At 54.3% G+C, this 27,075-nt stretch overlaps 12 protein-coding genes across 12 annotated transcripts; 4 read left to right on the top strand and 8 right to left on the bottom strand.

Annotated features, from left to right (window-relative positions):
• Positions 1-273: 273 nt before the first annotated feature.
• Positions 274-1,847, bottom strand: JN550_009276 (uncharacterized protein; the record flags this gene model as incomplete). The annotated part of the gene is made up of 4 exons (XM_049321331.1): positions 274-317; positions 375-1,524; positions 1,585-1,677; positions 1,791-1,847. 4 exons carry the CDS (start codon positions 1,845-1,847, stop codon positions 274-276), a joined length of 1,344 nt encoding a protein of 447 aa, XP_049168852.1.
• A 965-nt stretch (positions 1,848-2,812) lies between these two features.
• On the bottom strand, positions 2,813-3,514 carry JN550_009275 (uncharacterized protein; the record flags this gene model as incomplete). The annotated part of the gene is made up of 1 exon (XM_049321330.1): positions 2,813-3,514. One exon carries the CDS (start codon positions 3,512-3,514, stop codon positions 2,813-2,815), a length of 702 nt encoding a protein of 233 aa, XP_049168851.1.
• A 600-nt stretch (positions 3,515-4,114) lies between these two features.
• JN550_009274 (uncharacterized protein) lies at positions 4,115-6,470 on the bottom strand (the record flags this gene model as incomplete). Its single annotated transcript, XM_049321329.1, has 6 exons — positions 4,115-4,387; positions 4,507-5,098; positions 5,149-5,863; positions 5,907-5,944; positions 6,035-6,101; positions 6,152-6,470. 6 exons carry the CDS (start codon positions 6,468-6,470, stop codon positions 4,115-4,117), a joined length of 2,004 nt encoding a protein of 667 aa, XP_049168850.1.
• Positions 6,471-7,997: 1,527 nt separating this feature from the next.
• On the bottom strand, positions 7,998-9,182 carry JN550_009273 (uncharacterized protein; the record flags this gene model as incomplete). The annotated part of the gene is made up of 4 exons (XM_049321328.1): positions 7,998-8,199; positions 8,267-8,679; positions 8,730-9,014; positions 9,069-9,182. The coding sequence occupies 4 exons, from the start codon at positions 9,180-9,182 to the stop codon at positions 7,998-8,000; spliced, it is 1,014 nt and encodes a 337-aa protein (XP_049168849.1).
• Positions 9,183-10,768: 1,586 nt separating this feature from the next.
• On the top strand, positions 10,769-12,736 carry JN550_009272 (uncharacterized protein; the record flags this gene model as incomplete). Its single annotated transcript, XM_049321327.1, has 1 exon — positions 10,769-12,736. The coding sequence occupies one exon, from the start codon at positions 10,769-10,771 to the stop codon at positions 12,734-12,736; it is 1,968 nt and encodes a 655-aa protein (XP_049168848.1).
• Positions 12,737-13,730: 994 nt separating this feature from the next.
• Positions 13,731-16,058, top strand: JN550_009271 (uncharacterized protein; the record flags this gene model as incomplete). The annotated part of the gene is made up of 2 exons (XM_049321325.1): positions 13,731-13,830; positions 13,882-16,058. The coding sequence occupies 2 exons, from the start codon at positions 13,731-13,733 to the stop codon at positions 16,056-16,058; spliced, it is 2,277 nt and encodes a 758-aa protein (XP_049168847.1).
• Positions 16,059-16,727: 669 nt separating this feature from the next.
• On the top strand, positions 16,728-17,651 carry JN550_009270 (uncharacterized protein; the record flags this gene model as incomplete). Its single annotated transcript, XM_049321324.1, has 1 exon — positions 16,728-17,651. One exon carries the CDS (start codon positions 16,728-16,730, stop codon positions 17,649-17,651), a length of 924 nt encoding a protein of 307 aa, XP_049168846.1.
• A 303-nt stretch (positions 17,652-17,954) lies between these two features.
• JN550_009269 (uncharacterized protein) lies at positions 17,955-18,737 on the bottom strand (the record flags this gene model as incomplete). Its single annotated transcript, XM_049321323.1, has 1 exon — positions 17,955-18,737. One exon carries the CDS (start codon positions 18,735-18,737, stop codon positions 17,955-17,957), a length of 783 nt encoding a protein of 260 aa, XP_049168845.1.
• A 970-nt stretch (positions 18,738-19,707) lies between these two features.
• Positions 19,708-19,923, bottom strand: JN550_009268 (uncharacterized protein; the record flags this gene model as incomplete). The annotated part of the gene is made up of 1 exon (XM_049321322.1): positions 19,708-19,923. One exon carries the CDS (start codon positions 19,921-19,923, stop codon positions 19,708-19,710), a length of 216 nt encoding a protein of 71 aa, XP_049168844.1.
• Positions 19,924-20,523: 600 nt separating this feature from the next.
• On the bottom strand, positions 20,524-23,349 carry JN550_009267 (uncharacterized protein; the record flags this gene model as incomplete). The annotated part of the gene is made up of 3 exons (XM_049321321.1): positions 20,524-21,350; positions 21,483-22,439; positions 22,563-23,349. 3 exons carry the CDS (start codon positions 23,347-23,349, stop codon positions 20,524-20,526), a joined length of 2,571 nt encoding a protein of 856 aa, XP_049168843.1.
• A 981-nt stretch (positions 23,350-24,330) lies between these two features.
• Positions 24,331-25,567, top strand: JN550_009266 (uncharacterized protein; the record flags this gene model as incomplete). Its single annotated transcript, XM_049321320.1, has 3 exons — positions 24,331-24,687; positions 24,768-25,464; positions 25,524-25,567. The coding sequence occupies 3 exons, from the start codon at positions 24,331-24,333 to the stop codon at positions 25,565-25,567; spliced, it is 1,098 nt and encodes a 365-aa protein (XP_049168842.1).
• A 261-nt stretch (positions 25,568-25,828) lies between these two features.
• Positions 25,829-26,884, bottom strand: JN550_009265 (uncharacterized protein; the record flags this gene model as incomplete). Its single annotated transcript, XM_049321319.1, has 2 exons — positions 25,829-26,009; positions 26,100-26,884. The coding sequence occupies 2 exons, from the start codon at positions 26,882-26,884 to the stop codon at positions 25,829-25,831; spliced, it is 966 nt and encodes a 321-aa protein (XP_049168841.1).
• Between the last annotated feature and the right edge of the window lie 191 nt (positions 26,885-27,075).

Raw genomic sequence — 27,075 nt, 5'->3', positions numbered from 1 at the left:
AAGGAAAACAACCAACAGTCTTCAACCAGCACATTGTAGTAATCAGTGGGCCGTTGCAAGGACCGCAATGAATACCGGACCAAAAAAGGGGGAACAGAGAGCCTCAGGGTATTCAGTTGTGGTCATTATGCCTAGGTGCAACAAGGAAATACAAAATGCATGCATGCAGCCACCCGCGGACCACCCATTTCTTATTCACAGCCTCCTTATCGAACATCCCAGTGATTCGTGTCTGAAAAAGTTAGTACAGTGGAAACAAGTCTATGCCCATCCTTAGATACCCAAGCTAAACTCGACCCCGACGTCGATATCCCGTGCTGCAAAGCGTGTTAGTAAATGCCCAATCGAATTGTTGTCGGATCTCTCTAGCTTACCCATTTTCACAACCTTGGAGAGCTGCACTGATCGCTCGGCAGCGCTCTGGAGGTCGTCGATGGAGAAGATCTTCATGCCCGAGTCGTTGATGAGCTGGTGGGCTTGCTCCATGTTGGTACCTTGCAGACGGGCGATGATGGGGATCTTGAGGTCCAGGGTCTTGACAGTGTTGATCAAACCGTGGGCAATGGCATCGCAGCGAACGATACCACCGAAGATGTTGACGAAGATGGCGGTGACCTTGGGGTCGCTGGTGATCAGTTCGAAAGCCTCCTTAATGGCGGCAGGGGTAGCACCACCACCGACGTCGAGGAAGTTGGCGGGTGTGCCGCCGTTCAGCTTGATGATGTCCATGGTAGCCATGGCAAGACCAGCTCCGTTGACCAAGCAGCCAATGTCACCATCGAGCTTGATGAAGTTCAGGCCAGACTCAGCAGCACGAACCTCCTCGGGGTCCTCCTGAGTGGTGTCGCGCCACGAGAAGACCTCCTTCTGGCGGTAGTCGGCGTTGTCGTCGAAGCCGAACTTGGCGTCCATGCACATGACCTTGTGGTCCGAGGTCTCGGACAAGGGGTTGATCTCGATCTGGGTGGCGTCCTTCTCGAGGAAGATCTTGTACAGCTTCTGGATGGCGTCCTTGCCGTCCTCGATGCACTGCTCGCTGAAGCCGAGCTTGGTAGCGATGTCGCGGGCGATCTCATCGGTGACACCGACGTTGATGTCGATGTAGGTGGTGTTGATGGCGTCGGGGTTCTCCTTGGCGACACCCTCAATGTCCATACCGCCCTGCGACGAGGAAACAATGACGGGGCCCTGGGAGGCACGGTCCATCAGGACAGCCAGGTAGAACTCCCTGCGGGCGAACTTGCGCTCGCAGATGTAGACGGAGTTGCAGAGGCGGCCAGCCGCACCAGTCTGCTTGGTGATGAGCTTGTGGCCGATCATCTGCTCAGCGAACATCTTGGCCTCGGTGGGCGAGTAGATGACACGGACACCGCCCTTCAGGCCGTTGTCGAAGGTACCCTTTCCACGTCCACCGGCCAGAACCTGGGCCTTGATGACCATGTCGTCGGTTCCGATCTCCTTGGCGATCTTCTCGGCCTCGGCGGCAGACGCGGCATTCGAGCCCTTGGGAACTTGGATGCCATACTAGACACGGTGGGTTAGGGGAACGTTCGTGCGATGCGGTCAGGGTCTGGTCTGAATTACCTGTCTCAGGAGGTCGGCGGAGAGGTACTCGTGGATGCTCAGGTTCCTGCGTTGCTGCTGGGCAATGCTGGGGAGTCTGGAGGAGAGCTGGGGCTAGAGTTGAGCAGACGTGTCAGCACTGGGCGGCTCATTGGGGGTCGCGGCAATGGAGAATGGAGAGGAGATCCGATGAGATGGCATCGACACGATGCCAAACACACGCATACCTTGGCAGCAGAACGGAGGGCCGTGGCCGCAGCCCGGCTGCGAGCAAGCTTGAACATGATGAGCGGAGATGAGGTCTGGGACGTGTGGGCGACACGGCAATGGATGGGGCGGGGACTGGGGGATGAGAGTCGAGACGTTGGCAGCTCGACGAGGTGTTTTGTTGCGCGCTGCACGATGCTATCATACACAGCAAAAAACACAGCTGTCCGCGGTTGAGCTGTTTCCGTCCCGGGTCAAATCACCGCGGGATTTCCCGGCCGCCTGCCAGTAGACACACCTGCTGCACACAGTAATGCCCAGGTGGTGCAGGTGCCCGCCGAGTGGATCCTGTTGCTGGAGGGCTCCCCAAAAACCGAAACCCGCCTGGAACAAACTTTCGCCGTCCAGCCGTTGGAAGCTAAAGAAGCGCCCCCTTTTTTAATCGTTAGCGATCACTATGCTGCTGTTAGTCTAGTGTATAATCCCAGCAGCATGTGATTCACTGTTGCGATATCAATGGCTGGGCTCTTGGCCCTTCAAGCTGGGTGTGTGCAGGACACTCCGATGCAAAAGTGTCATGGCTCGATTGAGCCACGTAGTTCCTCAAAACTTTCTGCTTTATGCCTGCTGCATTGATGATAATGGGTCAGTCAATGACCGGCTGATATCTCTGTCGGTTTTCAGTGGCCATTGCTATGTCTCTGTTATCTAGGATCCTGTTTTTACTATAGACCTGTAACGCTTCACTCAACTGCAGAAGGGGATTTACAAAATCTAAGAGTTCCAGTTGCCACTCAAAGTTGGCTTGGGTACCAAGTTCCATTGGCTATTCTCCCTTGACCTGGGAGTGACAACTCCTCTTAAGCCGAGAAATGCGCCCTTTTGCAGCCCAACAGCTCAAACGTCTCCCCGGCGTCATTGTCAGTCCAATTGCACTGCTGCGGCTTCGATATCATGACGACTTGGATTGTGCTATTGGCCGTAACATCAACGAGTTTCTTCCATGAAGCCGAGCTGGGACAAGCCCATGTTATTCTTTAATCTAAGGTAACTCACTCTTAAGCATGACCTGAAACTTCGTTGGCCACTTGAAGAGCATGTCAGTCCCCCAAGCCGTAGCAGAGCAGTACTCCCACTCCCCACTGGCTCCCGTCGTGCCGTCTTGCTCACGCTTGACGGCCTGCTCCATCAGTCTCGCAACGTCTTTAGTGCTGATGATGATAGCCTCCTCTTCGCTTTCCAGGAAATCCGTGCTGATGACGACCGTGCAAGAGCCGGCCGTAATCAGCGGGATCCAGGGCACCTGGCGCATCCGCTCGAACTTCACCTCCCAGTGGCCCAGGTTCGTGCTGTCCTCGGCCCATCTGCGGATAGTGTCGCACTCGCTTAGTGGCGGGGCTTGATCATGAAAACCAGCCAGGTTTCTCATTCTGACACAGTAGCCCTTCCTGGCGCAACCTTTGCAGCTAGGAAGTTCGTTGCTACGGAACTGGGCGTGTTTGCGGTCTCCGGGAACGTCTTTACGTCTTTGCAAGGAGGCATCTTCGTCGGCGTTGATGGTGATGTTGATGGTGACCGGTGGCGGTAGACAGATATACGTATCACTGAAGTTGACGTTCGGGTAGAGTGTTGCGGGCTCAGTTATACATGTCGTTGAGAGATATGGCTCTTGATTTGGAGATAATGTTACTGGTGGCATGGAGGTTGCCAAAGACGAAAGTGGGAGTAGCATGAGAGACTTCATGGTATCTGGTAGTATGAGATCGGTGTATGCTAGTCGACGAATTTATACGCTGTGGTGGTGTCCGAGTTCGTGAAGTTGCAACTGAAGGTCTAATATTCGAAAGGAGAGTTCGGGTGGACACCAGGGCTCTATACATTTTCGAGCAAGGAGAATACCCATGATGTAACTACTTCGAGAAATTCACCTTCCTTTATTATCACGACGGAATACTCTGTGGGACCTGCACGAATCACAGGCAGTATACTTGATTAGCAATTTTTTCTGCATCAACGATTATGCCGTGAGTAACTGCTGTCTACCAGTTGTCCACTACTAATTTATTCACTATCAAGCGTCCTTCGTGGGACGAGCCCGGTGAAGTCAAGTCAATAAATGAGTCTTCTTTCAGCGGTCAATGGCAGTGGCAGACGACATATTTTAAGGAGATAATCTAGTATGATGGATCATGCAATGCCGCCCAACTCCTTCAGCCAATGCTTTCAAAATTATAAACAGAGAAATATTTAACTGGATGATTCATAAAAGAACCAAGGCCATAGTATTTTCAGCTTCATCATCGACAACTGACTGTACACAATTGCAAATCTCGCTCAGGACTGCTTACTGCCAGGTGTCGGATCGTGAGGAGGTGGATGAGCAGGACGCCGCAATGGTGAGGCTGCGGTTAGGGTCTGCCTCCCAGGTGACGCTTCCATCAGTGTTAACGACGATGTACTTGTACTGAATAGCTGTACCCGCCGGAAGCGTGACGCTTCCAGTCCAGATAGGATTCGAGGAGGTATAGCTAGAGGCCGAGAAGGCCACAGCCTTGCTGGTATCCCAGCTCCCAAGAGCCGGGATGCTGCCAACAATCTTGACAGTTTGACCGAAGTTCTACAGAGCCATGAGTTAGCATGATCAATTTCACTCTCCGTGAGTTTGGGCATCGGTGTTGAAAACGAAAACCTCCCAAAAATGCAGTGAAATGAATTAGATAGCAAAGCAGTACTTACAGTCACCTTTCGGACAGTGAAAGAGACACTGACAGCAGTCTGCGTGGCACAGGCAGTGGCGGTGGTTGTCGCCCTTGTCGTCGTTGGCTTCACCGTCGTGGTAGGCACACCCGTACCAGGCGTCTGGTTGGCGGGGAAAGACGTAGCTGTAGCGGCCGAGTAGCTTCCGACGATCGACGTGGCAGCACAGCCTCCAGGCACCGAAGTGGCAAGTTTGTTGCCCTGAGCCCAGCCCTCGGGGACGACACCAGAGCGGCGAGCAACGGCCGTAAGGAATGCAGCGTAGGACCAGGTCAGGTCCCTGGCCGAGAGGGGTGTACCATTATTTCTATCGTACTGCTCCGCGAGCGAACCGTTGCTGGCGGCATAGGTGGCGACATTGTTGACAAAGCCTTCGGCATAGTTGAGAACGGCATCGTGGAGTGCGGTGTATGTTGAGGAACCGGACGCGTATGTGCCAGCAGCGGCGGATGAGTACAATGCCTTGAAGAAAGCCAAGGAGGTTGAGGTTACTGTGATCGAGCCTTGCTGTTCCCATACATACAAAGCATCATAGAGCTGCTCAGCTGCGGCCAAGGTGTTCAAGTACCATCTAATGGTAATCAGCAATATGTCTTTCTCTGATTTTCCGACTATACTTACGGGTTCCCGTTGTAGTAGCTGTCCTCTGGGTATCTTCCAACTGCAACAGCACCACCAGATGGCTTTCCAGAGTTGAGAGTATAGATTGAACGGAAGGCGTCGACATAGACCTTGTGATTTGCCAGAGCACGCTCACTGCAAGGCTGGAAAGTAGCAGAGTCACAGCCAAGCGAAGGATCAAAGTTAGAAATGGAGGTGAGAACGGAGTTGGCATCCTTGCCGGATCTTCCGTTGTTCACGTTGATGTTGGAGTTGATGTAGCCACCTGACGACCAGAAGGACTGCTGGAAGCAGAGAATCTGGGGGGCGATGGCATCGCAAGCAGTGCACGACTGGCCAATTTTGGCCGCAAAGTTGCTTCCATCAACCAGGGCTCGGTGTGAGGCGGCGATTGTAAAAAATGAGCTGCCCTGGACCTCCTCCCACAGGTCAAATCCAGTCTGGTTCCAGTACTGGGCAACGTAGGCCAAGTCGTTGCGGACAATGGGCCAGACCACACTGGTAGCAGTAGATTCGTAACCGTTATCGACTAGCCAATTGGCGTAAGTGATCAAGGTAGTTGCACGTAGAGCTGGCCCGTCACGTTGTGGGCGCCCCCAAGCTCCAGTGAAGGCACTGAAATCAGTGTTATACTTGGGCTCAGCCAGGCCAGTGCCATCGGACAAGGATCCCGAGGGGTTGGAAACGGTCTGAAGGCGAGCTTGTCCGGCAATATCTAGTCGTGTTGGTGTTAGCTCTGTACAAAAGTGTAGAGATACTATATCCAAGGCCAGCATACGAGTAGACAGAATTCATACTGCGTGGAAAGGCAATGGAAAATCAGAGATACAGCAACAACAACAACAACTTACAGTTCTGAATCTCCGTTTGGAGATCTGCGTCATACTGGTTGACGAAGCGGTCGACAAGTGCCTTGAACGTCAAGGCAGCATCTCGCGTCCAGTGAAAGAAGTCTATATGAATGATGAGCCAAGCTGTGATCCACATTTTGGAGACTACTTACAGTCCGGGTCAGAACGAGACGGAGAGGCAATCAAAAGGCCAGAGCCAACTCCGGAGGCGTGGCAGCCACTGGGACCAATGTTGCAGAGGATCTGTTCCAAAGCAATGGGTTCCTCGGTGGCTACGAAGCTGTCGACATCTCTTCTGAGGAGCTCGGTCTGACGTCTGGCCTTGAACAAGTCCGATTCCGGTCTACCAAGCACGGCTTGGAAGGCACAACTGCCTAGGAGGAGAACAGAGCTCAGAGCATGCATGATGGGATGGATAATCGACGTGCTGTTGCTTACGAGCAAGTTGGTAGGAATTTGTGCAATATCCATCTTGACTTATATACAACAAGCCCGCCTGTGTATACTCTAGTTTCGCCTATACTATCCTCGGCTCTCGATGGCTAGCGTCATGAGAACAAAGCACGAGCCTGCGTGGGTGCCTCCAAAGGGCCGAATCGAACCCCAGACTCCAAGTTTCTAGATGGAGAAAAGCAATTTTAGTTTTTCTGAAGCGTCAAAGCAGGAACCTAAGACCGTCACATTGGGCTTCGCAAACGTGCTAAGCGAGATGTCGTCTCCCGTGTGATGACGTTGGCGCCCTGACGGATGCGGCCAAGAACCCTTTGCACAGGTGAACTAGAGGGAACGAAGCCTATGAGGGCCGGAGCTCAGGTCAGTCTAGGGAGGCAGCTTAGACTAGGCGACCGAGAATCGGGCCGCGTGAATGGCACCAGATCAAACGTATAGTACATGCAGACGGACAGTGTAGAAATGGGAAAGCAGCCCCGCGGAATGTGGAGTGCATCGTCTGGGGTCGTGAGAGGTGAGTCGAGTTATGGTTGCGGGGAAGACTAGTTGGGGAAGCCATCCCCGCATCCGTCACTGAAGAAAACCCCACACAGCTCTATGCTGTGTACCTACCTGTAGGTAGATAATTACTGCGTAAAGCCATCATATGCGGCAGGGTCTCGTGACGTGATGGCTATTTCCAATCATCTCTCGGGCGAGGTAAACCCTTTATGAAGGACGTCGTGATGCTATATGGCAGATCTGCTTTCGCAGAAAGATAAGCTGAAGCTATAGAAGAGAAGGAATCCACAGGTAGTATTACTGCCAACTCCGACGCCTAGTACTTGACAAAATAAACTCCGACAGATATACCAGTGCATGTATAGATGTGGATCGATTCTACCAGGGTGTAAGAGCACTTTTCGGTCCGCCTAGGCTACTCGTAGTAGGTGTTTCATTGGAGACCGGCACCTGCCGAGCCCAAGCGAGCGGAATTCTCAACGCGTCCGTCAGGCGATGTTATGCCATGGTGCCTTTGTGGGAGCAATCCGCTGTCATTCCGTGCATCCTGGTAGATCTTGGCGCACGTTGCGCCGGGATGGCGGGAGCCCAGCCTATGGAGTTCAGCGGATGGTGAGCTGAGAAGAAAGAGAGCAAAGTACGGACATTCGAGGGATGGCATGTTGTTTGCTGCGCGTGGGGAAACATTTGCAGGCCACATTGTCCAGTGGAACAGCAGAACAGGAAGATGTTCTCAGTATAGTACATACAAAAGTACTCAGGCATGTGATACACCCCCTCGACCGGACCTTGGGCTTCGCAAGATGCTGCAAAATTACGTGCGCCCATTCTCCTACCCTTGCCACTCGGCTTCAATAATCCAACGTATTGCGCCGGTGGGCTGACGTGCACCAAGATATCTGAACCTCGCATCGGCCCGGGCGAACAGCTCGCGCCACTCGTGCATCTCGCGTTGGTGTGCATTCAGAAGTTGCTGCATGCCAACATCCAGGTTTCTGTAGACCATTCTTTTGTCAGTCACAGTATCGCCGAGGTGGGTGTGGGGGCTTACATGGCTCTTCGCGCGTCGACGGTATTCAGACTTTCGAGGCCCGGGAGTATTCGCTCGTGGATGACGATTTTAGCACCCGGACGCAGCGCTGGGACAAGGCTTTGCAGGATTTTGATGCAGTACTTGTCAGCCCAGTTGTGGAAGATGGACTTGAAGTAATATACATCTGCGCTGACCGTCTGCTCCGTGAAAAAGTCACTGATAGCCGTCGTGATCAGCAAGTCCACCTAAGCACAGGTTCAAGTGCCGGCCTGACGTGACCTACTGTGCCATAAACGAGACCTGGCCATGAAGTGCAGCGGGAAGACGCGATGCCCCTTCCGCCACTGTGTCTGGGAGGTCCTGCACGACGCATTTCATGTTCGGGAACCGCTCGGCGATTCCAATAGCAACGCTACCGTGTGATCCTCCGACATCTACCATAGTATTCAGTCCTGCCCATGGATAGTCATCCAGAAGGCCGTCGGCTGTCTGGTCGGGCTTAGAGAAGTACAGGCCAAATCTGGCGGCTCGCTCTGGATTGTCCACAAAGATATCGAACATGCCCTTGTTGGAGTTATTGGCAAGCGCAAACCCCTGAGAAATAAGCCTCCGTTCCACACGAGCGTCTAGATCAAAGAAACGTACCGTTTCGTTGCTCTCTTCTGAGTTCGGCCATCTCTCCATGGCATCGGCCATCTAGCAGTTCCGGTTAGACCCCCGCCAATGATAAAATCTCATGGTATTACCATAACTCCAGCCGGCCAAAATTCATCCAGCTCTACACGGAGCGAGTTCCGCATCACCTCGTCACTCGCTAGAATGGCTGTCAAAGCCGAATGCGTAATGATACCGGGTGTATTCTCTTGAAAGAAGTAATGATTAATGATGGCGTGCCGAACGACGCGCCGCACATTTCTCGCACTGAGCCCGGAGAACCTGGACATCGCTTCAAATGACGTTGACTCCTTGAGCGGGAAAGACTTGTCAAGATTGAAGCGAAGAACCGCTTTAACACTGACAAAGTCAGTCCACTAAACATCAATCATTAGAGATAATCTCTGAGGACTTGGATTGGTTGGTCTAACTTGAAATGTGAGAAGTTCTTTCGGCCCAGTTAGCAATGCCTTGAGCTCTGTGGAGGCTTCAATCACTGCGCTTCTTGCCGCCTTGATATCTGTGGCGTCATCCGGTATGGGCATGGTTGGGGTTGCGTCCCAGTCCAGTGATGGACCTGGCAATTTGTTACTGACTAGAAAATCATTGATCACAGCCGTTTCTCTTGCGATGATGGAAGATAGCTCAATGATTCTGGTGGTTGGTGCCATCTTCTGTTACCTATAACAAGAGGATCGAGCGAGAAGAATAAAACAGTTGAAATCAGAACAGCGTTAAGATAACTATCTGAGTATTGAGCTGCACCAGCACTCGAGAAGTTCGCTGGTAAGTCCGATTTCCCAGGTAAGGGGATATTCAAACAAGAATTGAGGTACCCGTGGTTGCGCGGCCCGACGTAAGGACGAGCGGCGAAGCAAGCAAGGGAGCGGATAGCCGACCTCCCGACGGAATACATCAAGTACTATAATGTCTCCCAAAAACTTTGTATTACTAGCTTTCCGACTTTTGCTGCTCACTACCGAACAACATTTAGTAAACAAAAAGGCAGTGGATACGCAGCATACAAAATACTGGGAAAATAGAAAGATAAGAAAAAGAAGGATCATGCATGATGCAGATAGATCAATATTCTTGCTGACAGTCCAGCGCGTCATGAGCTCACCAATCTCGCCCGACCAGCGCCTGACCAAAGGCCGAATTCAAGGAATGAACTTTGTGGCCACGCTTCCGGGTGCCTGGTGATGGCGTTGCACTCGGACGGACACCGGGCACTTCGGTCCTTCTGCACGTGGGAGCCTCAATTCTCAACCCGCAGCGCGGCTAGGTGTCGTCCCGTCGACAGCGTCACGAGGTCGCAGACATAAATCCACCAGTCACAGTCACATGTGAGGAAGCAGACATGGTGCGCATAGTCGCCAGCTACCTACTATCTGCAGGTAGATGCGTGCAAACGGCGGGTTGCGCAGGTGGGGTCGCGCCAGTTTTGCTGCTGGAGAAGCAAGCAGGAATCGTCGACCCAAGGTCGGCTGCGCACGCGTGTTACTGCAGACAGTCAGGCCCAAGATATCTACGGAAGTATCTACGGAAGTGCAAATAGGATAGCCCGCAGGAAGTTATGTAGGTTGTTATGGTTTTTCTGAGCCTCAACGATCAATGATCTCGGCAGACAGAGGTGGAATATAACACCCGCGCCTTGGCCACCATTCTCAAGGCTTTTTACGACCGAAGATGCATGGTTACAGCGGCTTTGTCTGGGATTCTGTGAATAGGACGGACGCCACGAAAGAGCAACGGTTCCATAAGTTATTCAGCTGCCGTGGCCATCAACTCTGAACTCGCGTGAGCAAGCAGAGGACGACCAGGCACAGATCCGTGTTTGTGTGAAGAAGAAGGGAGAAGAGAAAGCCAATTTTCTGGCAGGCAGAAATTGTTTTTGGCATGGCAGCTGTGGGGCGGTGGGGGACGCGCGCTGACTAACCCACTGGACCAACACGCGCCAGACCCACAGGGCGATTTTCTGCCAGCTGCCCATGTTGACTCGGCAAGGCTGCCAAGTTCCTGGAGCCAACATCAGCCCAATCTGCAGCCTGCTCCCGAGTCTGTCGATGACAGCAACCGCCGCATCCCCTCGGTACTTCATTCAGGATCCATAATCGCCCACAGGAGCACCATGGACGCGGCTACTATTGCAGAGATCAACAAGACCCGCATTGCCGCGGGCATGCAGCCTCTGCCCGTGCCGGGCGAGAGCGGTCCTCAGTTCAAGGAAAAAGCCGACTCCGACGACGGCGAAGAGCCAGCAAGCACCTTGGAGACGCGAGAAGCTGCGGCCTACGACAACTACAAGAGCATTCGGGATGCCGAGGAGGCCAAGAAGCGACGAGAAGAGAAGAGCGCCGCCATTCGAAAGGCGCGTGATGCCGCAAAGCGTCTTGAGAACTTGGAGGGCAAGGGCCTCGGCGAGGCTGATGACGGAGGCGATCTTGATGCAAAGGCGTGGTTAATCAACCAAAAGAAACGCCAGAAACGGATAGAGAAGGCGCGGAAGCTCGAGGAGGAGCTTGCTGCTGCCGAGGCTGAGGCTGCCGCCGCTATCCAGTACACGTCCAAGGATCTTGCTGGTGTGAAGGTTGCCCACGAGGTTTCGGCTTTCGACGACAATGACGAGCAAATATTGACCCTGAAGGATTCGAACGTCCTCGGAGAAGAAGACGAAGGCGACGAGTTGGAGAACATTGACCTGCGAGACCGCGAGAAGTTACAGGAACGGCTTGACGTCAAGAAAAAGAAGCCGGTCTACGACCCCCACGCCGTTGACGAGACTGGCGAGCGCAGCATTCTAGCACAGTACGATGATGAAATTAACGGAAAGAAGGCCAGACGATTCACCTTGGATGCTCAAGGTACGAGCACAAGCGCACAGACTGTCGACCTCGGGGGTCTATCACGGGATCAGAAACTGCAAAAGATCAACCTCGATATCTTCAAGGATGAGCAACCATCTTCGGACTATCTTGACATATCAGAGATCAAGGTCAAGAAACCCAAGAAGAAGAAGTCCAAATCAACCAGACAACGCCCCGTCGATGATGAGGATGGTCTACAGTTCAACCCTACCACTGATGACCAGTTCATGGACGTAGACTCGGGCCCGAATTTCGTCAGTAAGAAGAGAAAGGTGGAGGACACTGCATTTGCGGATGATGATGATCTGCAGGCCACGCTCGCGATCCAAAGACGAGACGCCTTGAAGAAGCGAAAGAGGAACCGCCCTGAGGATATCGCTCGCCAGCTTAAGGAGGAGGCGCAAACACCAGACCCTGACAACGGCACCTCAGATTCCCAAGAAGGTGGCTTAGTTATTGACGAGATATCCGAATTTGTATCGGGTCTGAAGAAGGAGGATGTGGAAGACCGCAAGCCCCGAGCTTCGAAGACACCAAATCCCGACGTTATTACCGCCATGGAAGATGACTCTGACGAGGATGAGCGAATGAAAGACGCGGACGAAGTTCAACACGACTTCCGAGAGACTTCGACTTCGGCAGACATCGGCGCTGCTGGTGTTGAAGAGGAAAAGACTATTGGCGTGGGCATTGGCTCAGCGTTGCAGTTGCTTCGTGAGCGCAATGTTCTCAAAGACAGTGGTTCTGCCGAGTTGAACGAAAGCTACCGTCATCAACAATCCTTTTTGGCTGAGAAGAAGAAGAGGGAGGCCGCCATTGAGCGAACTGCACGAGAGCAGCGAGAGCGCGACCGCACCAGTGGCAAGCTGGATAGAATGTCGGTGCGTGAGAGAGAAGACTGGGCTCGTCGGCAGAATGAGATGCGTGACCAGCAGAGCTCCCGTCAAATGGCCGACCTTTTCAACAGAGAATACAAGCCGAACGTCCAACTCAAGTACGTCGACGAACATGGCCGCTCGTTGGATCAGAAGGATGCATTCCGCGCATTGTCACACCAGTTCCACGGAAAGGGGAGTTCGAAGGGCAAGCTGGACAAGCGACTAAAGAAGATCGAAGACGAGAAGCGGCGCGAGTCGCAGAGCATTTTGGACTCAAGCCAAAACGTTGGTATGAGTTCTGCGACTGCTCAACAGACGAAGAAGAGAAAGGAAGCTGGCGTGCGGTTGGCTTGAGAGGACACCAGTGTGTATAAAAGGTGCCCATCCCTTAATCTGACAATAACATGTATACAAACAATCTGTGCTGACACGAAACGCCAAGTTTATGCGTACCATGTGTTCCGGTGCATCTAGCATGCAGCACACTCTCTTCCCGTTTACCCAAATCGTGTATGAAGTCATACTCCTTTTGTTCATGTGTGTTGAACCGCTACTACTCCACTCATTATTCCTGTGTGGGGTCTGAAAAGTGTGACTCTCCAAAGCCTTGTCCCATAAGACGATGGAAGCACCAAGCGCTCCATTCTGGTGTCGCTTTCTTGTGAAGTTCGATGTTTGCAATACCTCATACCCATACTCTACCTGATTGCATGTGTCGGCACCCTTGCAGAGGGTCTGTTGTAGGCCACGGGTTACTTTGACCGCGCACAATTGGTTTATTTGTTCACTGTGAGTGCAATAGGTTACAAACTCTCCCAACCGGACAGTTCAAACCCCTTGGCTAGAGACAGCCACCCTTTTGACAGCGTACCGAAAAGAGGGAATTTTCGGCGGAACTCTACGTAATGTTCGGTGTAATCTGCCTTTTAGTGCCGTAATCTGCTGCAACATGCGGATCTAAATCAGATGTAACGATCGCTCTTCTCTGCAACTTCTCCGCGGCGGGATATAGGAAAACTCGTGGGACGGTCCCCAACCTCTTCCCTGCAAATGTGTGGGGGATACGACCAAGCTACTGCATGCAAGACGATCTGTGGGCAACAGGACGCATTGATCCCTTGATCCCCGTACTGTTCCATGGCCGGAGACTGGCAGTGCTATCGGCGTTGTTTCCGTGCAGTTGGGGTGCGTTGGAGACTCTTGGCACCGACTCTGCGGGGTTCACCTACCCGTCTTTTAAGTCCTTTAGTCTTTGGCGGGGATTATAAAACCCGTTTGGCATTCCATCTTTGAGGAAAGAACATAAAGTTTGCTGCGTAGTTCAATTGACTGCAGGGGCGAAGTAGACATGATTTCACTCCCCGTCATTCCAGCTCTCGCGGCGTTGGGCCTCGCGAATCCGGTTCTAGGCCGAGTGCTGGAACGCGATCAAGATGGTGCAAGCCAGTGTAAGCGTCATTCTCCTGTTGTTCAATCCCAAATTCTGACTAGATGAAAAGGGATCAGTGTTGGCGAAGGACCGTCCTTCTCCCTCTCGTCCACCAACATCTCATACCAGTTCCATGTTGATCCATTGACCCTGGATCTCATCCATGATCATTGGGGCGCATATGCTGCCGAAACTGTTCCAGACTTCAACGGCAAGTCAGGCGGCTGGAGCGGTCCATATACCTACCGCCGGCGAGAGTTTCCCGACCTCGGTCGTGGTGACTTTCGCGTTCCAGCTATTCACATACAGCACGCCGACGGAAACACCGTCTCGGCCTTCTCTTATACTGGACACGACATCAGTGCCGGAAAACCTTCACTGCCTGGGCTACCCGCAACTTTCGGTGGAGATGAGGATGTGTCCACGCTCACGGTGCACCTGTACGACAACTACTCAGCCATTGCTGCAGATCTGCATTATTCCATCTTCCCCCAGTACAACGCGATAGCTCGCAGCTTCCAGATATCTAATCAGGGTAACCAAAGCGTGACCATACTCAGGGCCAGTAGTTGGAGTATTGACACGCCAAACGAAGAATTGGACCTGATAGACCTCTCTGGAGACTGGGCCTGGGAAAATCATATTAATAGGCGAGCTGTGATCAGCGGGGAGCAAGGCTTTCGCTCTTCGGCCGGTTACTCGTCACATTTCCACAATCCTTTCTTTGCCCTCGCTGCACCCACAACCACCGAGTCTCTTGGACCGGCTACTGGGTATTCTCTCGTTTATACAGGCTCCTTCGCGGCCAATGTCGAGCGCTGGTCTACAGGATGGGTTCGGGTTCTACTAGGGCTGAACCCTTTGCACCTCTCGTGGCCACTCGCCCCAGGAGAGACCTTCACATCGCCAGAAGTTGTTTCTGTGCATTCCGAGCAGGGACTTGGCGGCATGTCAAGGTCATTCCACTCGCTTTACCGAAACCATTTATCTCGATCGAATCACACGTTTGAGACCCGCCCTCCGCTGCTCAATTCCTGGGAGGGACTCGGTGCAAACATCAACGAGTCAGCTGTAGTCAAGCTAGCCTCTGAGGCTGCCGGGCTAGGATGTACTCTGATGGTCATGGATGATGGGTGGTTTGGCACGAACTATCCCCGAGACAATGATACCCTTGGACTGGGCGACTGGACGCCAGACCCTAGGAAGTTTCCCGACGGACTGGGACCCTTCGTTGCTGAGGTCACCAACATTACTGTTAACGAGACTTCTAACAGCGGAGGCAGCGGTAAGATGACGTTCGGCATCTGGGTTGAACCTGAAATGGTCAATCCCGAGTCGGATCTTTACCTGGAACATCCAGATTGGTGCTTGCACTCGGGAAGTCATAACCGCACGCTTGTCCGGGACCAACTGGTTCTCAACGTCGGGCTACCCGAGGTCCAGGACTACATCATCGAGACTGTTGAGAAAATCCTCGATTCGGCGCCAATATCATACGTCAAATGGGATAATAACAGAGGCATGCACGAGCTCCCTTCTCCGGCCGCGGACCACGCATACATGTTGGGCCTGTACCGCGTCATCGACAACCTGACCACTGCGCATCCCGAGGTCTTGTGGGAAGGCTGCGCGTCGGGCGGAGGCAGATTTGATCCAGGTCTGTTCCATTACTGGCCGCAGACGTGGACTAGCGACGACACGGATGGCCTTGAGCGTTTGTACATCCAGTTTGGAACCTCGTTACCGTATCCCCCTTCGGCGATGGGCTGCCACGTGAGTGCCGTCCCCAACGGACAGACCGGTCGCACGACTCCCCTAGCCTTCCGTGCAGCGGTAGCGTCGATGTGCGGCTCTTTCGGCTTCGAGCTCAACCCTTCGGAACTCGACCAAGAGGAAACAGCGGCCATTCCGGGCATCATCGCGCGGCAGCAGCAGATCAACCCCATTGTCATCAACGGGGACTTCTACAGACTGGCGCTGCCCGACCAGTCCAACTGGCCGGCCGCTCTGTTCGCGTACCCGGACGCTAGTTCTGCGGTTCTTTTCGCGTTCCAGATTCGCTCGAAACTCAAGCCTCTGCCCGGGCCTCTGAAACTCAAGGGCCTGGACCCGGCCGCCAAGTACTCCGTTGGCAACGGAACCACCAGTGACACGTGGTCAGGATCGACGCTCATGAATGTTGGGTTGAGCCTGCAGTGGCCGAGTGCGGATTACGAGAGTATGATCTTGTTCATTGACAAGCAGTAGTTGTAATACACCAGAGCTCCTTTCTGTAAAAGGATAACACCTAAAATTAATTGTTTTGAAATAGAATTTCATGTGCACTCGACTTAACTTTCGGTGACATCTAATTCTCCCTAGGGCTACACTATGAACATAGTCCGTTTTTCCCTCCTCTAAGAGAGTACCAAATTATAACCATTCACCACTGTACAACAAGAGAGACAATATTTGGCATACGGCTAGTGACCAAAGGACCCACATTTATATAGCAGTCAGACAAGACTCACTGATCTTGGGTACAGATTCAACCCCTGTCCATCCACTTCAGGCGGTGAAAAGTAGTATAAGCTAGAAAAATGCTCGAAGTTCCGAACTATTCTTTCAAAGCAATAGATTTACAACTTTTGCTTGGCTGGTTGTATTGTTTGTGCCAAGAATGGGTGACGCAATCTGCCGGCCGCAATCAGCTGAGCCTCGACAGTGGCCAAGCTTCAGGCGCCATTGTATTGACTAAGTGATAGAAAACATTCGGCTTCGCTGGGATTGAAACTCATTTATTTCCTAAACTCCTGAGCAACCAAACTAGAAAGACGGCATTGCGGAATTCTTCAGCATATAACATCTTGTCCTTCAGGCTCCAAGGTTTTGTGTGAATTTTGCAGCTACCGGACTCGTATACCTAACATTATCACCATGGGTAATCCGGAAGAGGCGGCAGCGGCAGCGGCAGCGCATCAACCTCATGAGGACGATCCCCCGCCGCCGTATACAGAAGATGATGGCAAGGCGCCGCCGCTGCCACCCAGGGACACCAAGAACAACCCGTTCCTCGCAGCCCAGCGGGAGCCCAGAGCGTCCTCTTCCAAGGAACCGCCGCAGCTGGTGAATCTGCCTCGCAAGTTTCCGCCCGCTTTCGGCATGTACTACCAGAAAGCCGTGCGGATCCCCACCTTCAACCTGGGGGCGGAGGAGGACCAGCCCGCGTTCGCAGTGACCTTCCATACCGTCAGCCACTCGAGCAGTCCTCAGCTGGTGTTGCATTCCACCGCGGACCCGGGGTCCGCACCACTGGCAATCGCCGAGCGAACGGGCCGGCTCGGCCACCGCTCCGTGGTGACGCTACCGGCACCGCCGGGGCCCGGGTCCGAGGCCGAGAGCGTCACGGAGGAGGTGCACGCACACGTCAGCATCACGTCGGTGGCGTACGGCTTCAGCGTCGAGGTGGGCGAGGGCGCGTCGGCGCGGCGCGAGAAGTTCGAGTGGCGGTCGTCCAAGGGCAGCGAGGTCAAGAGCCTGGGCTCGAGCAAGGGGTCGCCGGGCCGCAAGCTGGTGCGGCTGAGCACCGAGGCCGACGGCGTGGGCGGCACGCGCGCGGTGCGCGACCAGGGCTCCTCGAGCGACGGGCGCGAGGTCGTCGCCGCGTGGGCCGACAACCCCAAGTGGAGCGGCAACAAGGCTGGCGGCTTCCAGTTCCTGGGCAGCGGCGCCACGGGCGAGCTCGGCGACCGCTTCAGCGTCATGGCCGTCGCCACGGCGCTGCGCATCTGGGAGATGATCAACGAGTCGAGCTTGCAGAGCGCGGCGACTGGCGGCTCGGTCGAGCCAGGGGCTGGCTAGGGCGTTTGAGGGACGACGAAACAAGAGTCAGCCCAGGACAAGCCTTGGAGTCGTTGATATTTTTCACGGTGCTGTCCATCGGATGTGCACACGACTAGACCATACAGTGATACCAGCCTGGTTCCTAGCAAATTTAGATCATAGGTTGTTTCACTATACCTTGAGTAGAAGCTAAGCACCTGATAGTCACTCAAATAATCATGCGAGTAGAATTCGGAAGGGAAATATCTAATTATATAGGCGACATCCAAGTTTGGTCCCACTTGCTCACCAACTTACCTGCATCCTACTCCGTCTACCGCGTCACTCCTCTTCCAGGGAAGGCAACTTCGAAGAGCTCGACCAGGCCCCAACCTCCTGGTCGATGGCACCCATCAAGTAAGCCATGGTCTCACTAGCAGACTTACTGGTGTCTTCTGCCTGCTCTTTTTGGATAAAGGCCATTGCCCCTGGGGCGTAGTCGACAGCGGCACCGTCCACGAAACCGCGGAGATACTCGATATCGTTGGCCACAGGGTTTCCCTGCTCGCTGTCGTTGCCGCCGGGTACACTGCTTTTACTCACGTTTATGCTCTCTAGCATGTCACAGATCTCCTCGAACGTCGTACTATTGCGCAACGGAGACGAGCTGGGCTTTAGGTCAAGTTTCCTACAAGGTTCCAGAGAGGCTTGCGTACCTCGCGGCGGCTGCTCCAGCCGAGTGGCTCGGCGATCAAGCGCTATATCTTCGTCGTCGCAGACTACACCGTCGATGCCCTCGGTTCTAGGAAACCCGCGTACGAACTGGGACTGCCGGGCTTTACGAGGCGCAGGTGGACAATCGGGCTGATCTGCAGTCGGCGGTGGACTTACAGGGCGTGTGCTCGTACGCACAGGAGAACCCGTAGCCTTGGCCCTCATCTCTGCCATGCGCTGTCGAAGCGAGACTCTGCTGTCACCGGTGAAAACAGTCTTGCGGCGACAGACAGCGCGCGGAATGGGAGTTGGCCGACGCTGTGTCTTGCAGCCCTGCGGGCATATTGACTGAGGATCTGTCTCGACGCCGTAGGAAAACCCACAGCCACTGGACTGAGCGCAGGTACGCATAGTGCTATCTCTACCAGACATTCTTGAGCTGTTTATCCGAGTGGTAGATGTAGAGACAGAGAGAAAGTGGATAATCCTGGGTACCAGATCTGGAGTTTGGGGGTCACAACCTTGCAGCATTTCGAGAGTAGAACAATGTATTATATAGTTTTTAAAATCCTCTGGGTGTTTTGCATGTCCTTGTCCGGCCGTTTTTTCAGACAACAATTGGTTCTTCTTTTGTCAAATGTTGACAAGGCATTGAGCATTTTGTGAGCAATATCGTTCTCTGCCCATTGTGGCCCATTGTGATTGATCAACAAGCTCTAAGCGGTACAAGGACCAACGCACTTCTATGAGAAGTCAGAACATCATTTTGTAAGGTACTCTCTTTGGTAAAAAACGGTCTTTGTTCAATCAAACCCAAGACACGTCTTCGGCAAGGAATAGATTTGCAGCCGTATCATGTCTCTGTAAAAGCTGTCGTGGACCATGCAACTCTTTCGTTGAAACCCCACAGAGTTTCGTGCACACAAATATGACTTGAATAAATAATGTACATTCTAAAATAGGGCTTTGGAAAGACGTATTTGGCAGATTATCTGTAAGTCCAAATCAGTATTGTAGCTTCTATACTTGATCCACGAGACCTAGCGTCTTCGGGTCTCATATGCAGCAACGAAGACAGAACGTTTATGTTGCATCAAGAATCATTTTGCTCTGAGTATGCCCACTCGGCAGCTCAAGATCAGCTTTTGTTTGGCAACGAAGCCAACACAAGCGTCGATGCCCATGGCGACTCGTTCAGCCTCTTCCGCTCTGAACAATAACAGTCGCTTGCGTCGTCTCTGAACCCAATGATCGGTACTGGTCCGTCAGATTGTCGAAACGGGACCCGTTGAAAGTTACACATTGCCCGAGGAAAGCTCCCCAAGAATCCCATGCCGTAACCGCACCAGACCGTCCTTTAAGGTGTGGTAGATATCCCCGCTCAATCAATGACCTCCATCTTGGGCGACGAGCGCCCGACGTCCACATGCTCGCCGTGGATGATCATCTTGGCGTACGTGGAGGAGGCATCGCGGTGCCTGGTCGCGAGGTAGTAAGTCATGAAGCCGACGAGCAGGAAGGCGGCCAGCCAGAGGAGGACGAAGCGCTGCGAGCGCCGGGCCCGCGGGCCGTACGGGGAGGCGATGTTGAAGGCCATGCTTCTGCTTCTTTCAACCTCCCTTCGAAACAAGAGTTGTACAAGTCTAGGCGGATGATTTGTTCTGCATGGCTTGCTATCTCCCTCCATCCCTTACCCGGCCGCACACAGGTCTCATTCAGGTCGCTCTGTTTTACTGGGGCAGAACGGGGACCGGCTGCGCGCTAGCAGTTGACGTCATACCATGTCTTCCAGTCGTTCCACGGTATACCAATATAAGTGGATAGACTACCTAGGTATACACTCAATATATCGCAGCGCGAAACGTATTCTTGAAATTCTAGCATAGGATAGCTGAGACAAGTTCTTATTGTGTTTGCTTATTTCAGTCGTGAATTAGCATAGCAAAAGTCAAACTACCATTAAGTTGGGATGAGACCTTGATCATCACTTGTCCCACTCAATGAGACAGCCGGCCATCTAGTTATTTGCGTGACCTGAGGACACGGCTTAGGACACAATCTCTAATATATCCTGTTCAAATCCAACATGAAGTCATTAGGATTGTGCAGATGTATCAAGCGCTTTGTGCGCCATTATCATTGATGATAAAACTCAAATAATCTATCCCGAACGCCTGCCAACCATGTCCCAGTTTGGTCAAAGTTGTATCGAAGCACCGATGCCCTTTCCCTCATACCAAAGCCTTTCTTTCCAATTACCCAACCGGATATCTACCTCGGCCCGGGCGTCAAGCTTTAGCTTGCCGCCGATTGCCTTTCTGACGGCATCGTATCCAACAGAGCCGACAGACCACTCCACTGGCAACCTCGGCGTCTGCGACTTTCCTGGTGGTGCTTGGAAGGGGTAGTGATGAAGAATCCTACCAACAGGGTGGCTATGGTTGTATAATGCCGTGGCGTTGACATAGTCTACATATAATGTATTGTAGTGTAACGGCGAGACTAGGGTGAAAGTTGCCGTCGACGAGAAGAAGTGAAAGGTCGCATCTCTAATGAAGTGGGATCTTTCTTCGGGCGTATCGCCAGGGAGGTCTAATTTGGGTGCTGGGAAAGTCAAATTGAATCTCGATAAGGCGTCACACAAGATTGGCTGCCCTGGGATACTCTCGTGATGCGCCTTGACAGTAATACTGGTGTTGAAGCCGGAAAGGTACTGAGAGATGAGTTCCCTTCCGATGTGCTGACCGGGTTGGCCACTCATGGAAGGCTCCCATTTTGCCGTCACAAGTATTCCGGGGTTGGAGCCCTTGACGATGTCAACATTCTCCACAGTTGCTTCCCCAAGTACCGATCCGTTATTCAAGACGTGGACATTGACAAACGGCACGTGGGCAGTGTAGAGTGTGGGATTGGTAACGTTAACCAATGCCTGAAGCGTGATGGACGTCGAACTCGTGTCCAAGATTCGTAGGGAGCCAACTTTGGGAGCCAAATCTGCGAGTGACCCCTTGCCCCTGGAGAATGCTGAGAACCGGTCAGCTCGCGATCGATGTAGGCGGCAGCAAGCAACGGCACGGAGTGTAGATAGCCAGCCCGCCCTAACAGACCGGCCGCCAGATAAGAGCGACTAACAGTGACAGAACGGTTAATACGGACGTTTTACGGGGATCTTGCCCTCAGCTGGAACATCTTTGAGGATCAGTTGACCCAAGGCTGTGACCACCTTGATGTCAACCACAGCCTTGATATCGAGTTGAACCGGTTTGCCGCCAAACATCAGCGTCTGGATAACGTCGCTGAACACATCCTCATCAGTGATGTTCAATGGCGCCTCCTCAATTCGAGACTCGATCTTAAGAGTTGCCTCGTTGCCCTTTTTCGCCTCGACCCTGGTAGAATTCGCGGCCTGCCACTTCTTGAGGTTGAGCTCTCCCATCTTCTTGGATTTGTACGACACGTCGGCAGTGGCCCTGACCCGAGTCACGTTCACAGCAAAGTTCATCTCCGAGGGCAGGCCAGCTGTCACGAGAGCATTGCCAGACACCCTCGGATTGGCAGCAGGGTCACCTGGTTCGGCGAACGGATCCGGCAGCGAAAAGTGAACATCCGTCAAGGAGAAGTTCCGAATGAGACCGTCAAGCGATCTGCCCGGGAACGGGACGGGTAGGGTAACACTTGACAAGATTTCCGCAATCCAACGTGGGGTATTTCCATCTGGAATGCTGCTACCGCGAACATACAATGTCGCCGGCTCGCCATGCATGTACTGTTTGAGTAAGAGATCGAGTGGTGATGAGTTGGTGTTGGGACATGCGCGCGTAAGCGACTCCGGCAGCTCGTTAATGAGACCGTGTACGTCCACGTCGACATCAGCGCGGGGCTTCACAAGTACCTCGCTAGTCACCGCATCAGCCACAACAATGTATGTCTCATCATTGCAGCCGGGCACCAGGATCTCGAACGCTAGCTCGGGGATATTCAGCTCCACCGGGTACTCGTTGAACGCGCTTAGGGACACCTCAGCCATCATGGATTTCTTGTCCCCGGGGGCTGGGACATCCTTTACGTTGAGACGAGTTATATTGTAAGCGGGCATCGACGGGATTTTATCAGCTGCATGAAGATCAGTAATATGTTTTTAGCAGAAATAAAGACAACTTCAAAACGTTTCATTTCTCTAGAAGAAGGCCTTCTCCCCAAAGTAAAGAGACGCAAAGGAGCGGTAGAGAGATTGACCTTCAAAAACCAAGGACTCGGCAATATTATGAGTTCCGAGGGGTATTAAGCCAGAATGGAGAGTGAGATCAGTAACTCCTCTCAGACGTAAGGAGCCCAACTGTCCGTCCAACCACTCATTTGCAATTGCCCGGATGCCATCTAGGTCGCCGGGGGCGATCTCGGTGACAAAGTCAAAGCTGGTGGTGTACCCATCCCGCAGATTAATGATCAGAGGGGGAACAACAGCACTACCAAGTAGTACGTTGTCGTAATCGGGCAGGGTCACGGCGAGTCTCGTCTCCTCGGTGCCCAGTTGATTGGCCACCCAGGTGGCGGCCCGGCCGACTCTCCTTACATGGTCATTCTGGACCCGCGACCCGTCGAGGCGGAAGTTGGCCTGTATTCTTGCCTTGACGCCGTCCGTCGTAATAGAGTCGAGCGACAGGTTCGTGGGCTCCAAGACGGCGGCCTGTTTGGCGTACTCTTGCACTGCATCGGGGACTATGAAGGCAAGGGCAATGATGGCCACCACGATGATGCCCAAGATTCCCATGGCAATGAAAGATGGCCACCGCCGCGCCTTCTTCTTCTTCTGCTGCTGCTGCTGTGCGGCGTCGCTGTGGCGCGACCTGATTGACGCCGCAGTGTCGCGGTCGGGTTCACTCTGCTCGCCATCGTATCTGGGAGTTTCGGCGGTGCTGGAGAGTAGAGGCGTGGTCTCGCCGGATGCGTGGCTTTCGTTGGCGGCGGCCTTGCTCTTCTTGGTCGCCGCCGACAACAGCGGCGATGACTCGTCGTCGGACATGGCGAAAGACCGAAAGAAGCAGTAAACGTTGTGAGATGGTTTGCGCGTGAGGATGTGCGTCTTAGGGGGACTGGCGACGGGGTTCGAACATGTCAGGTCCGCGTGTCGCGGCTCCTGGGTGGTGAGTGATGGTGAGGCGGAACCAGGAAACCTGTCTGATGCTTGTCGTCATCAACTTGGTCAGCTGGGGCGAAGAGGTGCCTGGCTACTTGGCGGGCTGGGGGGCAATGGGCAATGGGGAGCCGGGGCCTGCGACGACAAGGCGGGCATAGGTCCGCAGCTAGTCTGTTGCGGGCCTAGTCGAATCTGGGGAAGCCTTCAGTCACCTTCGTCAATGGTGGACCAGCTGCTCCAGGCGATGAGTCTCTTGACGGTGAAGGCGTCTCTGCTGCGCCAGACCGAGAGGAAACCCCCTCGATGAAGATGCCGCGATGAGGGCTATGATTTGGACACATATATCATGCACGGGACTGCATTTCACATTTGAACGCAATAAGTCAAGCGAGCCAGCATCGAGAATAAGAAAACCCCGTATGCGACAGGGGGGTGGGTGAGCATGACACCTGTGCAGTCCGATTTCGGGGCCACGCCAGCTGCAACGGAAATCTTTCCACTATCTTGGGGTTCTCAACAACAACCGGAGACAGGATATGATAGCAAACTAATGAGTGGATCTTTCGTTGACTCAGACGATAGGTGATAGCTAGTGAGTAATACCCAAGTAGACTCATATATATCAACTTATCACCTCAGCTCAATATCATCGCTGGGCTCATTCATAACTGATCGCTTGTAGATTCCCACCGTACTTGAAGTTCTGGACTCATACGGCGGTCAGGCGAAGTGAGCCACAATCGAACACGGCCACCGCCTCTTACAAGTTCTGTGTCGCCGCCCGCAGGATCCAATTGGGGACACGAGAGACCAAAACCACCACTGAAACTGTCTCCGGGCTGTCAATCGCGCCGGCCCAACATCAACATGCGGTCGCCAGCTCTCCGCCTCGCCCGGGGCGTCTTCGGCCAGGCCCAGCAAACCCGGACCCTCACCTCGGCGGTGGAAGGGAGGCCCGCGAGCACCAGGTCCCGGCACCTCATGTCCATGGCCGACGTCAGCCGGGACGAGCTCTCGCAGCTGGTCCGCAACGCCGCCGCCCACAAGCAGGCCGTCAAGACCGGCGGCAGCCTCCCCAAGCCGCTGCGCACTGCCCTCCGCGGCAAGACCGTGGCCATGATGTTCAACAAGCGCAGCACCAGGACCCGCGTCTCCACCGAGGCCGCCGTCGCCCTCATGGGCGGCCACCCCATGTTCCTGGGCAAGGACGATATCCAGCTAGGTGTATGACAGACCTTCACCCTCCCGTTCGGGATTTTCCCCACGGTCTTGGCAAATGGTTACTGACGAAGGAGGGCAAAAAGGTCAACGAGTCTCTGTACGACACGTCCAAGGTCATCTCGTCCATGACCTCGTGCATGGTCGCCCGAGTCGGGCCGCATTCCGACGTGGCGGGCCTGGCGGCGGACTCGGCCGTGCCCGTCATCAACGCGCTCTCGGATGACTTCCACCCGCTGCAGACCATCGCGGACTTCCTCACCATCTACGAGAGCATCCCGGCGGCCAAGCGGGCCGCGGGCAGCGGGGTCGACCTGATCCCCGCGGGCGTCAAGGTGGCCTGGGTCGGCGACGCTAACAACGTGCTGTTCGACCTCGCCATGGGCTGCGTCAAGCTGGGCGTCGATATCTCGGTCGCGACCCCCAAGGGCTACGACATCCCGCACCAGATGGCCCGGCTGATCGAGGCGCAGGCCGACGGGGTCAAGAACCCGGGGACGCTGACCCAGTCTAGCCAGCCCGCGAAGGCAATCCAGGACGCCGACTACATCGTGACGGACACCTGGGTCTCCATGGGCCAGGAGGCCGAGACGAAGAAGCGCCTGGCGGACTTTGAGGGCTACCAGATCACCAACGATATGGCAGAGAGGGGCAACGCCGCCAAGGACTGGAAGTTTATGCACTGCCTCCCTCGACACCCGGAGGAAGTTGCCGATGAGGTCTTTTACTCGGACCGATCCTTGGTCTTCGAGGAGGCTGAGAACCGGTTGTGGGCTGCCGTTGGTAAGTACATCACACTCTTGCGTCTTTCCGACCGTCTTATTAATGAATGGTGGTTATAGCGGCTCTGGAGGCCTTTGTAGTCAACGGCGGTAGAATACTATAGATATCAAGGTTGGGCGAGCCGAGACCTTGGTATGATATGCAAGTGGCGGGAAACTAGATATTTCAAAACGGCCAGGCTGGACACAGGAGAACACGTAGAACTACGAGGAAGATAATAATTCGAGCGAAGTACCGCATTAAATAATGTGGCTCAAAAGAAGTCAATCAAAATTTACAAGCAGATTTTGCCCCAGCCAGATGGTTGTGAAACCGGCCCAAATTTAACTCCCAGACAGACCCTTGAATTACAGAAACATCCATCTTAACCAGGAGGCAGCTGGGTGGCGTCGACAATATCATCGGCCTCCTTCAGGTGCGCCTCCTCGTCGGCTCCGTAGAGCGGAGATCGGGGCAGAGCCATCAGACCGGTTCGGGTCGACTCCAGGATACCGAAGGGCGAGATGAGCTTGAGGAATGAATCAATCCTGACAGGTTTCGCAGATCTGAGGAACGTTAGCGTCCGAATTGTTCGTCGGATAAAGATAGGGGTTTGGGGGGATGGGAGGGGGGCTCAATCCACTGGGGAGACTCACACTTCGACAATACAGCTGCTGGTGCTGATATCCAAGACCTTGCCGCCAAACTGGTGGGCAAAGTAGGTGATGGACTTCAGGTGCTCGTGCTTGTGGCGGAGGGCCTCGGAGGCCACGAGCTTGCTGGGGTGGAAGTCCTCGGCGAGGTCCGACAGCCGGGGCTCGTGGGACTCCTGGGCGGCGTCGGCGTCGGGCTCCTGGGTGATCTCGCGGTGGTGGGCCAGGAGCTCCTCGAAGTACTCGGGCCCCAGGATGTTGATCTTGGCGAGCAGGAGCTCACGCTGGACGAGGGCCGAGTTGGTGTAGTCCAGGACGGCCCAGACGGGGACCAGGTCCTCGAGCTGGCGGCGGGCCTGCTCGACGACGCCGTCCTGGCCCGTGAGCACGATGGTCATGCGGGACAGGTCCTCGACCTCGGTGCTGCAGACGACGAGCGAGTCGATGTTGAAGCCGCGGGCGGCCAGGATGCCCGAGACGCGCGACAGGACGCCGGGCTCGTTCTGGACGAGGCAGTTGAGGATGTGGCGCTTGGGGGGCGCGCTGGACGGCGTCGGGGTCTCGTAGAGGATGTTGGACACGGCGGCCTGGGCCGACCAGGCCGAGGGCGCGTCGCTGGTGGGCAGAGGCGCCGAGCGGCGGCGGAGGGCCTTGTAGGCCATGGCCGAGGTCGAGCTGCTGCTCGAGCTCCATCGTGCGGAGGCGCGCGGTGCTGCTGGGGAGCGGGCGGCGCCAGCGACGGCCCTGTACGAGGCGGTGCCGGACTTGAATGCGGCGCGGGACGCCATGTTGCCCCGATCGTCAATGAGAACCCGAGAGCTCTCTGATCCGAATTGGCAGGCCTCGAGTGTGTGTGATGGGTTGGATGCGGTTCAATGGCTGGGGAAAGCCCCTTGATCTTTGACTCAGGGCCAAAATTTTAGGGTGAGCGTTCGGCGAGGGAGCGGCGAGCTGCGATAGCGGAGTCTTGGCCGTTGGG

The sequence above is a fragment of the Neoarthrinium moseri genome (genome assembly GCF_022829205.1).
Source record: "Neoarthrinium moseri strain CBS 164.80 chromosome Unknown scaffold41_Wmoseri_CBS_16480, whole genome shotgun sequence".
NCBI lineage: Eukaryota > Fungi > Ascomycota > Sordariomycetes > Amphisphaeriales > Apiosporaceae > Neoarthrinium > Neoarthrinium moseri.
Note: the sequence above shows the minus strand (reverse complement) of the source record. Positions and strands in the feature narration are given on the sequence as shown.